The sequence below is a fragment of the Pristis pectinata genome, chromosome 5, assembly GCF_009764475.1.
Source record: "Pristis pectinata isolate sPriPec2 chromosome 5, sPriPec2.1.pri, whole genome shotgun sequence".
NCBI lineage: Eukaryota > Metazoa > Chordata > Chondrichthyes > Rhinopristiformes > Pristidae > Pristis > Pristis pectinata.
Window position 1 is genome coordinate 107157303 of NC_067409.1, and position 18449 is coordinate 107175751.

Below are 18449 nucleotides of genomic sequence, written 5' to 3' on the forward strand. Positions count from 1 at the left end.
CTCAATCTTCTATCCATGTCAATATGTTACATCCTACACCATAAGCTTTCATTTTCTGCAATAACTTTTTAAATGTCACCTCAAATGCCTTCTGGCAATCTAAGTAAGGTACACTCACTGGTTCCCCTTTATCCACAGCATATGTTACTCATCAAAGATCTCCAATAAATTGGTCAAACTTTATTTTCCTTTCACAAAACTATGTTGATGTTGCCTGATTGCTTTGACTTTTTCTAAGTGTCCTGTTATAACATCTTTAATAATGGCTTCTAACATTTTCCTCCTAAAACAGATGGTATGCTAACTGTCCTGTGGTTTCCTGCTTTCTGCCTCCATCCTCTTTTAGATGTTACATTTTCTATTCTCCAATCTGCTGAATTTTGGAAATGTAAAACCACTGCATTATCTAACCAGCTCCTTCTCTTCAGATGTGAGGATGATGTCCAGCAGGTCCTGGGGACCTGGGAACTCTCAGCTCCAACAACCTGCTCAGTGCCACTTCCCTGGTTGTTGTCTTACATACAGCTTTGGAAAAATCTAGCATCCACTAAGAAAGCCAAAAAAAAATTCCTATTCACAGATAGAAATAAAAAAAACACTCCTAAAATGTTTAATTCATTTTGGAATAGTAGCATCTAGGCAAATCAGGCAGAAGATACAGGAGCCTGAAGGCACATACCACCAAGCTCAAGGACAGCTTCTATCCCACTGTGATAAGACTATTGAACGGTTCCCTTATACAATGAGATGGACTCTGACCTCACGATCTACCTTGTTGTGACCTCACATCTTATTGCACTGCACTTTCTCTGTAGCTGTGACACTTTACTCTGTACCGTTATTGTTTTTACCTGCACTACATCATTGCACTCCGTACTAACTCAATATAACTGCACCGTGTAATGAATTGACCTGTACGATCGGTTTGTAAGACAAGCTTTTCACTGTATCTCGGTACAAGTGACAATAATAAACCAATACCAATACCAAAAGAACAAGTTTAATTAAAGCCTTAGATTTACTGCAATATCCACACCAAATCTGACAGATAACTACACTCTGTAAATTTCATCTGTAATTACTTTCATTTTTCAAAACGTTTAGTTGGTTATGCTTTAGACTGTCAAATATTCAATAAATATAAATAAAAATCATTGATATTGGGCCTGTGCTTTATGCTCCTTAGAACATATTAATAACATAGCTGGCTGATGTGCACCAGGTAGCACAAATTGTAAACCTGACATACTGTGATTCACAGCCTTTGTTTGGGGTGAATATTGATCTGCTTTCATAGAATACAAAAAAATGCATGTAAGAAAATTAAATCTCAAACCTGTACGAGGATGTTTTTAAATTCATGACCATTTGCAGGTCTGTCTCATAATGAACGACCAGTGGCTTATGGTTCTGGGATCCTTTACAAATGTATAATGAAGTGGGTAAGATGTTAATTGTCACTGAAGGTTATCCTCCAAACATTTATAATGAAGAATTATCCAAATTATTCAAAAGCAGCTGCTGTCTAACTCAACTGCACATTAGTATTACAAATTCTTAGTAAAATTTATTTTCAACAGTTTTTCACATCTTAATTAAAGGTTGCCAAATTCTGCTACTGACTCAGTCTTACTGGAGAAGGGAGTAGATCATTAGTAAGGTACACCACTCTGCCCAATTCTGGACCAAATGGTCCGAACCAATGAACTCCATGCTGGCATCAGAAGTTTCCAAAATTTATGGTTGACAATCAGCAGTCCCTGCCAAACCATGCACTCACTAGATATTATTCCAGAAGTATAATCGTTGCACCATTACGACATCATTGTTCATGTTCCACTATACTGTTGGGGAGGAAGTTCCAAGACTTGGTGATGATAGAGGACTGGCGATCTACTTCCAGATTAGGATAGCGTGGGATTTGGAGGAGAATCTACAGATCTTGGTGTTCCCACGCACCTGCAGCCCTTTTCTGTCTTGGTGATAGAGGTTTTCTGGTTTGGGACATGTTTTTGGAGTAGACTAGGTGAGTAACTGCAGTCACTCAAAGTAGTTTGAAGTGAAACATTGAGTTCTTGTTGTTTGCATGAGTTGCTCTATATCTGCATGGTTTATCTAAGAATGCAGGACAAGAACAAGTCTAAGAATGCAGTTTGGGGGGGGGGGGGGGGGCATGGTTGTTGCAAGAACAGGAAAAAGGGGGTATAAGTAACATCCCAAGCTCTATTACTGGTTCATCAGATTCTACTAACAATAAACTTCAGTTCCCTGTCAATAATCCCAAATTTTGCTGATGAGAACAATGTTCTCTATATCACAATCCCAAAACACCAACATAAATTTATGAATTAAACCATTACAACACTTTTACACTCACTGACTTTTATTGATGCACCATAGAAGGCATTCTATCTGGATGCATCATGGTTTGGCCCAGGACCGCAAGAAACGGCAGAGATTTGTGGACACAGCCCAGCGCATCACAGAAACCAGCCTCCCCTCCTTGGACACTGTCTTTACCTCTCGCTGCCTTGGTGAAGCAGCCAGCATAATCAAAGTCCCCATCAGGTAGAAGATACAGGAGCCTGAAGGCACGTATCACCAGACTTAAGGACAGCTTCTACCCCACTGTGATAAGACTATTGAACGGTTCCCTTATACGATGAGATGGACTCTGACCTCATGATCTACCTTGTCAAGACCTTGCACCTTAATGTACTGCACTTTTTCTGTAGCTGTGACACTTTACTCTGTAATGTTATTGTTTTTATCTGTACTACCTCAATGCATTCTGTACTAACCCAATGTAACTGCACTGTGTAATGAATTGACCTGTACAATCGGTATGCAAGACCAGTTTTTCACTGTACCTCGGTACAAGCGACAATAATAAACCAATACAAAAACTATAAACTGCACTTATGTTGCACCTATAGTACACCAAAAATGTATCAAACTGCTTCACAGGATTAGTGGGTGAGACCTTTCAAAGCAGTGACAACAGTTACTCCCATAAATACCAGCAATTACAGACTCATTTTAGAAAATTGGTGGACCGGTTGGAAGAGAATCTAAATATGCATAGTGGTTATCTATCTTTAAATAATGTTAAGAGAATCTCCCCGAACACACTGCTGATGAGACTTCCAGAATAGTTTTCAATTATTTTGGGACTGTAGTAAACAGACCTTACTTAACTTACTGAGTATCACAACACCACTTCATGTCACTGCATTTACAATAAGTAATGGCAAACTACATAATAGCCAAGTGTTTTTGAAAATTTAAGAAACAATGCAGATCTATCTAATATTTTCTCTGCTTTAAACAGAGATCAAGAATTTAGCAATGCACAATCTCATACAACAGTCAAAATTCAAATTCCAGTACTACAAATGCAACCATAATAATCTGCCGTCAACTGATCTTCCAACTGAATACTGTACTAAGAAGAACACCTGTTTAAAAGAAATACAGCATTTTATATTTTGTAAGATGTATTGCACATACTGAAAAAACACATATGTATGTTTAAAAAGCATGCAGTAATGCTTGTACATAAAGTATAACAATTTCTGATCATTGGCATACAGGTTTAAAGCTCCATTTCATTTTCAAAGCAATTAATGATTTTAATCTTATGGTATCATCTTACCTTGTTAATAATGTAGATGACATCACCACGTTTAAAAGACAGTTCATCAGCCTGATCCCCTGAGCAATCCCACAATCCTTGGTAATAATTGGCATAGTCAGTTGCTTTCTCTGAATTTAAAAAGAAAACAAAATATCATTACTCCAAAATTAATTCAGATCTAATCCCCTGATGAGGGATTAAAAAAACACATTGATACTTTTTGACTTGATATTTTTTGGTTGGTAGACTTGCAAACACAAATTTGCTAGATAAATGGAAGAAATCAATGTGTTGTCACAACAAAAACTGCATTAAAGAGATGGTCAACTCTGTGGGAGGGCTTTTGCTCTAGAGGAAAGATTATTGCAATGTTTTCTGAACAAATGGGTACAGGGACACGAGATTCTGCGGATGCTGGAAATCTGGAACAATACACACAAAATGCTGGAGGAACTCAGCAGGTCAGGCAGCATCTATGGAGGGAAATAAACTATCGATGTTTCAGATCAAGACCTTTCATCAGGTCGTATTTACAGGTGGCTGAAAGTGCTGCTTTTACTTACAAGCGGTTTTGTTGACTTTGTCATTGGCCCAGAAATTGCTGCAATGACAATACTCACAGTGTATATCATAAAAAAAATGACTCTTGTGATCCCTGATTGTGCAGTGACAAATTTGCACCACCATTTGTTGGAAAAGTAATTCGATATACCAGAGCAAGTATAGAGGTTGATTGGGAGCAGTGTGGCCAATGACTTAAGTACATCCAAAGAACAACACAAATAGGAACAAGTCACTTAATAGGTATAGATTCAAAAGTAATGGCTCCAATTTGTTATCATGTGTATGAGTCGCAGTATGTAGGGACAGAATGAGTTTAATTTGATGGATGAGTTTAAAATGATTGCGCAAATAAATAAGAGAAACAAAGGACTGCAGATGCTGGAATCTAGATGGAAAACACGATGATGCTGGAGGAACTCAGCAGGCCAGGCAGCATCCGTGGAGAAAAGCAGGCGGTCAACGTTTCGGGTCAGGACCCTTCTTCAGGACTGAAGATAGGAAAAGGGGAAGCCCAATATATCGGAGGGAAAAGCAGAGCAGTGATAGGTGGACAAAAGAGGGGAGGCAGAGTGGACACAGGGTGGTGATAGGTAGATGTAGGTAAGAGATAGTGATGGGCAGGTGCGGGGGAGGAGGGGAGAGCAGATCCACCGGGGGAATGGGTGAAAGGGAAGGAGAGAGAAGCAAAAAGGCTAGGAAAGGGAAGAAGAGAAGAAACATGGTGGGGGGTGGTTTCTGTGGGGATGGGGGGTGGGGATTACCTAAAGTGGGAGAATTCAACATTCATTCCGTTAGGCTGCAAGGTTCCAAGATGGAAAATGAGGTGTTGTTCCTCCAGCTTGCACTTGGAACTCTCCTGGCAGTGGAGGAGGCCGAGGACAGAGGTAGTAAGTCAGGGTTAGTGTGGAGGGAGTGGAGAGCAGAGTGTTCTGTAGGGGTAAGGTTGGAGTAGGTGAGGGGGGCAGAAAAGTCAAGACGGCTGATGTCGTACTGATGGCCTACTTTTTATCCTCCTCTCTCTTCTTACCTTTGACCCATCCCCTGGTGGATCTGCTCTCCCCTCCTCCCCCGCACCTGCCTATCACTATCTCTTACCTGCATCTACCTATCACCACCCTGTGCTCACCCCGCCTCCCCTCTGTTGTCCACCTATCACTGCTCTGCTCTTCCCTCCTATATATTGGGCTTCCCCTTTTCCTATCTTCAGTCCTGAAGAAGGGTCCTGACCCCGAAACGTTGACCGCCTGCTTTTCTCCACTGATGCTGCCTGGCCTGCTGAGTTCCTCCAGCATCATCGTGTTTTTCATCGCGCGAGTAAATAAATCAGCTTTTGAGAAGATACTGGTTTGCACAGGGTTGTTTCTCAGTCTGCATGTAATTCCTTGCCACACTTCATTAAAGGTTGCAGTCCTTGCCTAGTACATAAAATATTAATATAAAAATATCAGTGGAAAATTACATATATGCATACAACTTAGGAGTAGCAATAGCCACTCAGGCCTTCAAGCCTATTCCCCAATTTACTAAAAACAGGTCTGACCTGATGGCAACCTCCTCTCTGCAATCATTCTACCCATCGTAATCTTTCACCTCTTGTTACCTTGGAAATTAAAATAACTATTTTTACAGTTAGGCATATTCTATTTGCTAGTCAGGGTTCATGATTTTACTGCATTTCATAGAGCACATTTGGCAACCTGCTGAATGATTCAACACTAACTCAGAGCCCTAAATTGCCACTACATTGTAGCTATGATGAACACAGTGGCATTAATTCAACAATTTATTTTAATGAACTTCCAAGACTATGGTAATGAAGTGTTCAAATAATTTGGTGAATTTATGTAAAGATCACAGAAAATAATAACCTGGTCAAAGAGTCATACTGCACAGAAACAGGCCCCTTAGCTCACCAAGTCAGTAGTCACCATCAAACACCTATTTGTACTAATCCTAATTTGATTTTCCCCACATTCCCATCAATTCCCTGCAAATTCCACCATTCACCTATACACTATGGGATTTTACAGTAGCCTATTAATCTTCAATGGTGGTATAGGTCGTATCATAATTGCCTGGAATTTATGCACTTTAATAATCTATTCTGTAGATGTACCATACCATAAATTGTCAATAAATTCACACCCCAAATACATGGTTGATTATATCTCACATGTTGCTCCCATTGATGTTTCAAGAAGTTGTGACTTTTTTTTTAAAAACATTAAAATATTGACTGCACACAAAAGTACATAATTTACTGTGAAGCTCCAGTGTTCCAGGAGTAAAATTTCTAAATTGGAATAAGGACAATCTTTCCAGGCTGAGATAAAATTTGACAAGGGTAGACTGGGAGCAGTTACTTGAAGGAAGATCACTGCCACAACACCGGAAGGCATTTTGGGAGGACATAATGAGAGGTAAAGCCAAATAGATTCATAATCAAATAATGGGCAAACTCTCAAATCTACACTCCCTTGACATTGCGGAACATTCAGAGTAGGAAAGGACAAAAAAGGAAGCATGACAAGTACAAAAATTCATGATGGAAGAAAGCTAGAGCACTGAAGGTGCAGGGATGAAGTTCTTTCAAATATAGCATGAAGGCAAAGAGAGTTTATGAAAAAAAATGCATGCACATTTAAGAAATCAGAAGATTCTCTGTAAATATGCAAAGGGAAAGTATAATGAAGTCAAAGAAGATATTATTATAGATCAAATTGTTAGCCCGAGTGTGCAATTCTAAATGAATATTTTGTGTCCATCTTCACAGGTGTTGATATAGACCTGGGCATAAAAGAGGAGTAAAATGAATTACTGGAAATGGTAAACAGAGAGAGAGGACACATTAAGGGTTCAAGCATCTTTGAAAGTGGAAAAATTGCCAAATCACAATAAAATGAATGCCAGGCTCTTTAAAGAACCAAGGCAGGACAGAGTCCAAGCTCTCATTGTCAGCTTCCAGTACTCTTCAATGACAGGTATGGTGCTCGAGGGCTGAAAGATAACTAATATGGTACTGTTGTTTAAAAAAAAGACTGTCAGCCTTACATTGGTGGACAAATTATTGGCAAAAATTTTGAGGGACAACATAAATTAGCATTTAGAGAGAGATGGATTAATCAAGGATTTGTTAAAGGAAGGTCATGCCTGACTAACTTGATTGAATTGTTTGAGAAGGCAACAAAGAGGAACAATAACAGGAACATATTTAATGTAATCAACATGGACTTTAGCAAGGTGTATGACAAAGTCCCATGTGCAAGACTGATGAGGAATTTTTTAAAAATTCTTTCATGGGATGTAGCTGTCACTTTCAAGGCCAGCAGTGAAGGCCTATTTTTGCTGAAGTGTCATCACTGAATAGCAAGCAGGATTTGAGATGGAGTGTAAAACTTACAGCAGTACTAAAAGTGTGAATAAGGATGTTAGAGATAGGACCTTACTGACTGAGAGACTGCTGGTTGTGAATGATGGAAGTGTGGTGAATTGAGCAACATCCATGATGCGTGCTACAGTTGGTAGGATACAGTGGAGGGACAAGAGAGTGCAGGAGGAACTCAGCAGGTCAAGCAGCATCTGTGGAGGTGAAGGGATGATCAACATTTCGGTGAGATCCAAGTGCAGGGTCTCAACCTGAGACACTAGCCATCCCTTTGCCTCCACAGATGCTGCTTGACCCACTGAATTCCTCCAGCTTTTTGTTTTTTTGGTAGGATTCTGTATTTGAAAGTGTATTCATCTAACCAATCACAAGATCACTAAACTTCGTGTGGCACTGAATCCAGAGGCTACAATATTGATGCCATGCTCCAGCCCTACCTTGGCACATCTGTCTGCAGAGTTTCTTGCCCCACTCCTCTCCCCACTGATACAGGACATGCACCTGCTTAGTATCTCCTTCACTTCCACACTGCTTCTAATAACCTCAGCGTCTGCTCTCGCCCATACTGCTCTATCCATCATTTCATTAGGTCAATGTCTCATGTAGCATTTCTACAAGCTCTTGCTCCAGTACAATACACCACCCCTTTAATGCATGATGCATTAACATATAACCACAACACAGTTTCTTTGCTGGTAGAATTGCAGTTCGCATTGACGAGTACAACCCAAAAAATTGCCCAGGCAGAATAAAGTTAACAAGCTGACTCCGCAGCAAACTGCAAATAACAAACCCCATACCTGTCTTCAGAGGCTATCAAGGTTAGATTTCCCTCACCCATGCACTTTCCCTTAATCTTGAATGTTTCCATGAATATTTGCCATGGGAACTTTGCCAATAAGGTTACCTTTTATGATAAATCAATTTATGAAATTATACCACTAAATTATTATGATTATTTTTGATGCACACACTCACTTTGCATAAAACAATATAGAGATTTAAAAGTTCATGTTGGACAATACTGCCACCACAAGACACGAGTTGCATCTGTATTTCATTTTCGTTTTCCTGGCTCTTAAAGTTTTCAATCTGACATTACCACAATTAACTAATTCATGTCTTGTTTAGCATAAGTATTCTTGTTATTCTGCAACGCAGCCCAAATAGCTCAACATTATAAGGAATACATTAATGGGGTTATGATGCTTGCTAGGTCATTTAACCCTGTTAAGCAAACATTAATTCTAGGCTTATGTCTGATAAACTTCAGCAGTTGAGTTCATAATCTGTTCTGTGATCCTTACATAATGGAGCAATCAACCTGGCTTATTATGATATAAGATATATTATATTAAGATATTTATTTATTAGTCACATGTACATTGAAACACACAGGGAACTACGTTTTTTTGCATTGCTAAGAACGTACTGGGGGCAGCCTGTAAGTGTTGCCACTCTTCCGGTGCCAGCATAGCATGCCCACAGCTCCTAACCCGTATGTCTTTGGAATGTGGGAGGAAACCGGAGCACCCGGAGGAAATCCATGCAGACACGGGGAGAACGCACAAACTCCTTACAGGCAGCAGCGGGAATTGAACCAGGTCGCTGGTGCAGTAATAGCGTTACGCTAACTGCTACACTACCATGCCGCCCCTACCATACCGTGTCACAGCTACATTCATGTTTTTTGTGCACATCTCAAAAGTTAATGGTATTACTTAACATGATGTGACTTCAGTCGGGCTCCTTCATCTTTTAAACAAAGGAAACTGGGATGAGTAGAAGACAAAAGTCAGTTTTTTTTTAATCATCTGAATAAAGGAAAGAAAGCTGACTTTTCATGTCATCAGTTATCATAATTTATTCTTAATAACATATTTCTCACATTTATTCACAACACATTGAACATCAAACTTCCATGATTGCTTTCTTTTAAGTAAAGGAAAATAATATGCATATATAACTCTTCATGAAATCTAACTTAAGAATTTTTATTTAATACAATAAAAGGACAATTTGTAACTCACCTTCTGTTTGAAAAATAAAGTTTGGTTGGTAATCATAAGCATCTCAAAATGCTATAACACTTACGTTTACTTCTCCCTGTATTCAGTACTGAACATACTTTACCTATATTTATGATTAGATGTAAATCCAAATTTGCTTGGATGTCAATAAATAATGTACCTGAAGTGATCTAATTTACTGCAACACCAGAGCAGATTGAATAATTCTGAGCTACCCATATAATTTAGAAAAGAAAATCAAGAACTTAATAGGATTTGAATTAACCTGGTTCAAACAATTTAAGATGAACTCAAGTTCCACACAAGCCCAAATGGTTTGCAGTTGTAAAGTGATATAATCAAAATGCACTGAACATCAAATTCTAGTTCACTTCAACTTGATGTTGAGGGTAATAAATATTAATGAATGTATGTGGTGTCTGAACTGATGAATATTTGATAAACCGACCTTAAATATTTGACATTGATCAAATAATCATTTGATATTCATTAAAACAAATGTAAGTACACATACACGATAATTTTTTTGGTTTAAGTGTAATCTAAATAAATTAAACTAAATATTTGCTCTGAGATTCAAGAAAAAAGTATGAGAACTTTTCTTTATTCTGATTTTAACTCTACCGATAAAATATGCACTTTAACCATGTCAAAATAAACGCTTTTGATCTGCTTCCCCATAATTTTTTGCCAAATTTCTTCACATCATTTATTAAAGTGTTATTCTTTTCTTCCTAACCTCAACTAATATTTCCCTAAGCAAAACAAGTACAAAATCCTTCGCTTCCTTCTACTACTTATCCTCATTATTCCTTTTGTAAATTTGTTCAAACTTTAACAGCATAGGATATAATTATGTCTTGAGCACAAAAAAAATAACTAGACTGCAAAATGACCTACTCTGGAATGGCTATTTTGTGCTGCAGCCCAAGAAAGAGTTATAAGCACACTGAGATTTTAACTGAATAAATATTGGTTTTAGAGGTAAATTTTTAAGCTTAAAAGCATGGAGCAGACTGTTTTCATCCCTGATATAATGTTTTTGCAACCAGATATTTATTTAATCATAAGATACTGTATGGGTTCTGCCAACAGACACTATTCAAATGATAATAGGGCTATAGATATGTATCTTTGAGCTGGTGCAATACACCAGACACGGGAGTGTAGTGGCCAGCGTAACACTATTACAGCACCAGCGACCCGAGTTCAATTCTGGCCACTATCTGTAAGGAGTTTGTACGTTCTCCCCATGTCTGCGTGGGTTTCCTCTGGGTGCTCCAATTTCCTCCCACATTCCAAAGACGTATGGGTTAGAAAGCTGTGGGCATACTACGTGGGCGCCAGAAGCGTGGTGACACTTGTGGGCTGCCCCCAGAACACTCTACGCAAAAGATGCATTTCACTGTGTGTTTTGATGTACATGTGACTAATAAAGATATCTTATACCTTATTCCTGAATGGTGAGAAATGACATTCGTGTCTGCGATTCACTGTACATTATGCCTGGCACGAACTCATTGCTTACGAGGCAGCGGCAATCCTGGCTCTCCTAAATGCTTTTGAGACAAGGACTGACTGCAGAAGGCATCTCAAGACACTGGAAAGATACCATCAATGCTGCCCGGAGATACCTGACACCAAACTTCCAAAACAGACTCTGTATTCTGAGCTCTCTCAGAGGAAGAGATCACCAGGGAAACACGGTAAAAGACTCAAGTACGTGCTCAAAGCCTCCTGAAAGGAATGCAACATCCCCACAACTCCTGGGAACCTCTGGTCCATGACTCCTCAAAGTGGAGAAGGAGCATTCAAGATTGTATTGGGAACCTCAAGTCCATGCACCGGGAGCAAACAGAAGCCCTGTGGAAGGTGTGGATTTGCAGACATTTCCTTGCCCATCTGTAGAAGTTTTCAGTTCCCACATTGAGCTTGTTAACTACTCAGAACCCACAAGGTCAAAGTGGAAGCAAGCCGTCCTTGAATCCTGGATTCTGTGAAGATGACAACATTAAGCCCAGAATCCGTGATCAGTGGCAAACCGCAGAGCTCATCACAGACCTACAATAAACGTTTGCATTTGCATGGATCGCCCAAAGTCAGTTTGCTGGAAAGCACCAGGTCTGGTTATAATGTGAAGGCCTTATGTCTTAGCTAGAAACTCCGCTCAAATAAACCATTTCATGGTGGTTAGGGATGGCAGTGTATTGAAAAAACTCCACCCATGAAAATGCTGGCAGTGCTGAATAAAAGCAAAATACTGCAGATTTTAGAAATCTGAAATAAAAACAGAAAATGCTCGGAGGCCTTCAGAAATGTAACCGACTTGAAATGTTGGCCTTTTCCACAGATGCTGCCTGGCCTGCTGAATGCCTTTAGCAATTCTGGTTTTATATCTGATAAGACTAACAGCTGGTCACTCTTGGCCAGCTTCTATACATTGAATGTTTCTCGCATTCAGAAGTGAAAAAAAACTATTAAAAACAACTTAAAAACATTACAAAAATCATTAAAAAAAACAAAAATATAAAAAAAAATGATTTACTTTAATCTTCCGCACAATGTAATCCTTTAATGTAAATGGACAACATTTCTACACCAGATATAATTTGGTGCAGGTTGTGTTAAGGTATTCTCAGCATTAAGTGCTTGGAACTTTGCACTCAGTCGCTGGACTCAGAGGAATCCAGTATTGGACTGCAATCTGGGAATCTCCAACAATTTTGTGACTTTCATGTTCTTGTACCTGTACCCAAACTTACTAGCTCTTAACCAGGAAGGTGCAGAACTGTGAAATCAACCCATTAGAATTTTCATTCAGTTAAGTTTCTGAGCATGAAGGTAACTGAAGACTAGGTACACTTTTCCAAAAGGGTAGAGAGAAAATAGCAATGGGGATCTGAGATAATTAGTTTCGTTGCAGACTAACTGGGCAACAGTAGAAAACACAAATGCCATAAAAATATTTCTACATGTAAAGTTTAATTAAGCTGTGCATATTATCTCCAGCTTTATTTATTATCTCTCCCAATCTCTTATTTTGAATACAAAGCTTAACTAATTGCTTGACAATAATGATGTTTGCTTTTTCTCCCCATTTAAAAAAACTCTAATCCAACTGAAAAAATATTTTTGTTAATTACCATGGTTTGCATCTTATGATCTCTAACTCATGCTCCAGTATTTTAATGTAAACACGACTGGGACTGAAAATATCTGACATTCTTTAGCAAGGTCAGAAGTTCATATTAGGGATACTCAGCAAGAAAGAAATACTCTTGCCTGCTTTCTGCTCTACATGGCAACCAAACTTCTAGTGTTACAAAGTTAACTGTCTGGGTGAGGGCAAAGGTCATTATTCAACAGCAACTGCTCACACCCTCTCCCTAAAACTGTCTGCCTTTTGACCTCTGTTTCCCATTTATGATGCTCCTTAAAAATATCTCTATGACAAAGCTCCTGTTATCTGCACCGATAACTGATTTTGTAACTCAGTGTCAAATTTTGTTTGGTAATGCTCTTGCGAAGTAACGTGGGTCACTTTACTACTTTAAAGGTGCTACATAAAATAAGTCATCAAGTTAGAGTACTGCGACACACTTAATTTCAGAGGAGAGAACTAAATTTCTGGCAGACTTGCAATAGAATGAGACAATTAGGCAGTTTTTTTTGGAAATGAAAGATCTGACAAGCAAATTAAGATGAGTAATCACTAGCCATGTTTTCTGGTTATCTTTCAAGTACTGTCATTAGATGACCCAATGACCACTTCCGTTATGTAAAGCTTATGTGTGAGCCAAAATCTAACAGCAACCTGCTTCTAACTTCCTCTGTGGGTTTTTCTCAAACTGGGTTCTGTTTCCTCTCCATATGCTTTAATAGGAAAGGATCTGAAAAGCAACTTCCTGAGCACAAAGTGCCTGTCCACCCAGCCTTTGTTTGACAGCACTAAGAGAATGATGTATTTGGTGTACATGAGGAGGAAGGTGACCCAGACTGCATTTCCTCACAGGACGCATTAAAGATACAATAATAAAGCCTGCTTTAGTTGACATTTGGTGGTGGCGAGGTGTAAATTCCTGATAAGAAGCAGATCTGCCCCACTTTCTGTTACTCAGAGTTGTCTTACTGAATTCAATGTCCTTGAGTTAGCGAGGCATCATTCTTTCAGATCTAATGAAAATTAGACACAACTGTACAAGGTCACACTTTCAAAATCCAACTGAACACATGTAGCTGTTCTCCTATTACATTGATAATTAGTTCGTAGGCATTTATAGAAAATTGAGGCAGATAAGAATATATCTCTTAACCTTTCCCTATACTGAAAAGTCCTGCGATTTTTATTCTTCCTGTCATCAGCATTTCACATTTTTAGCTCCATTTGCTTTCTACAGTAATCATATGCAATGAGGGTATGCATGGCCAACATTTAAACAGGCTGCAGATCAATTAGCAGTCTTAAGTTTATCTGATTTTTATCAAAGCAGACAGAGCAGTGGGTCGATCATCACAGCCTGTGGTCAAGTTGACCTTTTCAGAGACATCTACATTGTATGTCCCCTGGGTATCTCTAAGTCCCACGTCAACCTCTGATTGACAGAAGTCTGTTTCACTAAACCACAAAGTATACACAGATGTCTATATTACAATCTTAAAGGTGTGACAGCAACTGTGTATTACATCTATAAACTGTCCTTTAGTAGTGACACTTCCTCAATGATGATCTGTTAATTTATTCACCTAAATCTCTTTTGTGCAGAAATAAAAGATAATTGAGTCATTACAATCTAATTCAGGCAGAACTAAATTGGCTTATTTTATAAATCCTTCTCAAGTGGCCCCCACATACACTAATCGATACTTATGAGCTTTGCTGCCACACATGTGAATAAAATTGGAAAAAAGGCAGACCAGTTCCTTATCTTCCCATAGGGGTTGCTGTAGAAACCAGTGATCGAGAGAAGGATAATCACTTTTAGATACATCTTGTATCCCAAATACATATGGAGGTACAGAATTGTACATTTTAGGAGGGTGGAGGGAGGGAGGGAGAGAGAGAGATTTGCGCTTGTTTACAGGAGGGCTCTAGAAAGTATTAGTTATTAGAAAAATTGTATTGCTGAAAATGGGCATCTATAGCACTGCCTTTGATAGATCTGAAATCTCCATAAACTCAGTTAATAGACTATGGAGGAAAAAAAAACTCAGCAAAATTTCGAATTTGTTTAAATGTTCCATTTATACATCAAAAAATCTTAAAGAAATTGTTCATATAAAGGGTGGAAAAAGTTGAAAAATACTGGCTAAGTTATCTTGTTTCACTCTGTCAATGAACTGTTCTAGCAGGATCAGGAGTTAAACTTGAGCAGATTTATATTATTTATTCAATTCATGACATCGTATAAAGGATACAAGCAAGTTGGGAATTATCAGTTTTTCAGTAGGAAAGTGTTAGTTAACAGCTTTTCTCCTGTGTTTATCTTCAAACTGCTTTCAATTTATTGAGCAAGATCTGTGTTATTATAGGCTGACACAACAATCCTTCATTTCCTAATAAACTATTCAATGTCATCCAATCAGAATCATCATCCTAAACCAAGAAGAAGCTTAACCACCAATATGTCCAATATGAAGCTTGACCTGTTAAAAATTAAAAATAAACGTAAAACCTTTCTTAGAAATGGAAACGTGAATTAACGTGGAGAAGGTGGAAGAGATAGCTAGTTTCTGGCTAGGAATCTGGGAGGGGAAAATAAGTCCTACATCTGCATATTGTAGAGTGACTTGAAAGTGCAGGTGAGCCTATGGTTGGATTCAGCTATGATGCAATCTCCAGTTGAATGGCATGATACTGTACAATGCTAATGGTACGCTAAATTCTTGATGTCAGTGCTGTGAACGGATGTCCCAGCTAGTTAGTTTTCCCAAATCTGCACACTCAGGAAAAATGAATGGAAGGTAAAAATAAACTCATTCTTAAACCAATCCAGTAACACCATAGACAGAAAACTGACCTGCTCAAAACTGCATAGTTTTGGTCCCCTTACCCAGGGAAGGATTTAGTAGCATAAGAGGCGGTCTAAAGGAGATTCACTGGACTAATTCCGAGGATGAAAGGATAGTCCTAGCAAAGAGGCTAAATACGTTGGATCTGTATTCTTTGGAATTTAGAAAAATGAGGGGTGACCTTATTGAAACACAAAATCCTGAGGGGTATGATGGTCTAGCTGTCAAGATGTTTTCACTAGGGAGAGTGTCACGAACAAGGAGACAAAGCTTCAAGACAAGGGGCTGGTCATTTAAAACTGAGGTACATTAACATTTTTTCTTGCAGAGGGGGCAAATTTCTGGAATTCTTTGCTCCAGAGAGTTGTGGAGGTTGGATCGTTAGAAGTAGAATACTTAAAGTGGAGGCAGATAAATTTTTGCAAGATTAGGGGATTGAAGGCTATGAAGATTGAGCACAGAGGAGCTGAGGCCAAGGGTAGATCAGTTACAATCACACTGAGTGGTGTGGCCTACTCCTGCTTCTATTTTCTTGTGAATTCATGTGTTTTGTTCAAACAACTTGTCTTATTTCATTACAACAAGGATGCTCCATTATTTTGCACATGAAATAGAGCAGCATTTTAAAATAAGAAACCAACTTCTAGGGACATTTCTAACAAGTAGTGCTGGAGTTCCAATCATCTTTACGTGAACAATTTAAAAAGTACTTCCATTAACAATACCTGTTTTATTCCCACCAGTTTTGTAGGCTCATTTCTTTTCAGCTTCATTTAATACCGCTGGAGGTTGAGCCAAATTGTTCTCTTCTTCTGTAAGAAAAAAAAATCATAATTATTGTTGATGGCATTATAATAAGTTACATTTTAAATATGATTATTTAATATTGTAGAGGAGATCCACCTGATGAACAACTGAAGTTAACTACTTGAATAACAGCTTGAAGCTGGTAAAGGACTTGACTAAAAATGAGTAACAGCAAAAATAACCAGTTAAGAGATCAGTGAAAATGGAATCTATTTTAGCCTTAATTGTATCTTGATCTTACCTGGAATTCAATGCAAAATTCTTTAACCAAAATGAAAAAGTACTCAGCAGAATATTGTCCAAAATTTTTCAAATTTATGCTGGGAGTTCTGAACAGAACTAACAGACTAGCACACTCATCTGGATGCCTGCAAGTTTGGGACTTCTGAGCATGCAAGTCCCAAACACACTCATCGAAAGTAGCGACAATATGTTTCAATACCCAGAGTAAAGCATTTTGCACTCCCAGCAGTGGAAGTCAAGCTTGTCAATATCCCTCAACAATTACACTGGGGAATTTTACTCTTGGACCATGCACCAGGTTAGTCAGTAAGGACTGCAGGGAAGTTGAGAAGGTAACCATTTAACTGAGTTAAGTTTTTCTAATATTTCAATTCTTTATTTCATTATTAATATTCTATACATATTTCTAAATTTGGGATTAAGTCAGAGAAAGGGTTTGATATCTTTCAAAGCTTTGTAGGGAGTGTTGGGGACAGAGCATCTTGAGTGTGGCTTTGAGCTGGCAAGATAGGCTCTCTGCATCTGACAATAAATGTCCTGTGCCAACAAGATCTGACCCAATGACTCAACAAAACCAAAAATATCTAGACCTGGTTGAAGATTTGTGTATCAGCTGAAGTACAATATACAATGTTCAATGGCATTCATTAAGTAATTTATAACAAAATAAACTCTAATGGTAGAAATTATTGCACTCATTACAATGCATTCTGTAAATTAGCAGTTTCCAAATACTTTGTGACCTGGTATCTTCATTGTGCAGATGGCTGTAAATAATCTAGTTACAGAAAAACCCTGATAATCCACTATCTGGAAACACTGATGGTTCTGTGTCTGGCTCATCAGGTGATGTTTACCAGGGTCCCGGCTCACTTACTGGAGCCCTGGTTTCTGCTTCCTTCCCACACTCCCTTTAAGCTTACTATTATTTCACCGTGTAGCATCTTAAAAATTGAATTAAATGTGTGCTGTGGTATTAACAGAAATAACATTTAATCGTCCAGAAAATCTGGCAGTCCTGATCATGCTGGATTATTAGAGTTTTACTGTATTGGTATGCCCAACGTTGGTGGTTATAGTTAGCTGTAAATAATCTAGATTGAGTAATCATATAGTCACAAAAATTAGGAGCTTTTAATCATTATTTTCGCATTGCCAAGGTCAATTTATTGGCATTTTTAATAAACTGATTTGTCATACATTGAAGAAAAACATCTCACTTTTGATACACCTCGAATCATTTGTGTAGGACTGTTGAAAGTTGAGTACCAAAACTAAAATTTTAGCACATGTAACTTTTAAGCCTACCTCTGCAACTAATTGTAGTTTTTTGATTTCCCACAACTACATTTCAAAAGAGCTTCATCATGCATACTGCACTTTGGGATGTGTTCTGAGATTACAAAATATGTGACTCTCTTCTAAGAGATGTTCTGAACAATTCGAGGCACGAGGAACCAGCAGAAGTAAAATTACTTTACAATTTTTATAATACACACTTACAATTTCCAGCAACCACTGTGAAACAGAGCAGTGGAAATGCTGGCTGACTTCCCTTTCCCTATCGCACTATTTTAGGAACACTCAGACAACTGTACATTTCCACTGCTGAGATCAGACTTGTAATCAAATTCAGGAATACAATCAATGAACCCCCCTGCTTCCCTCAGAATACACTCAAGTTTTTTGGGTATGTCGTAATAAGTTTTAATGTTAAATAATATTTTAAAGAATAATGCAAATTAGACTCCAATGTTTTTTTTGAAGGCAGTCA

The 18449-nt window shown here is 38.3% G+C and overlaps 1 protein-coding gene across 2 annotated transcripts in view; it reads right to left on the reverse strand.

Annotated features, from left to right (window-relative positions):
* skap2 (src kinase associated phosphoprotein 2) overlaps positions 1–18449 on the reverse strand; it is a 205940-nt gene that overhangs the window by 52577 nt on the left and 134914 nt on the right. The window contains exons 10-11 of one of the 2 annotated variants that reach the window (XM_052016530.1): positions 16351–16434; positions 3656–3765 (exon numbers count right to left, since the gene is read on the reverse strand). In XM_052016530.1, coding sequence (XP_051872490.1) covers positions 16379–16434 — 56 coding nt within the window. In that variant the 3' untranslated portion in view covers positions 3656–3765; positions 16351–16378. Of the gene's footprint in view, positions 1–3655; positions 3766–16350; positions 16438–18449 lie in introns of both variants that reach the window. The other variant, XM_052016529.1, reaches the window with a different exon arrangement.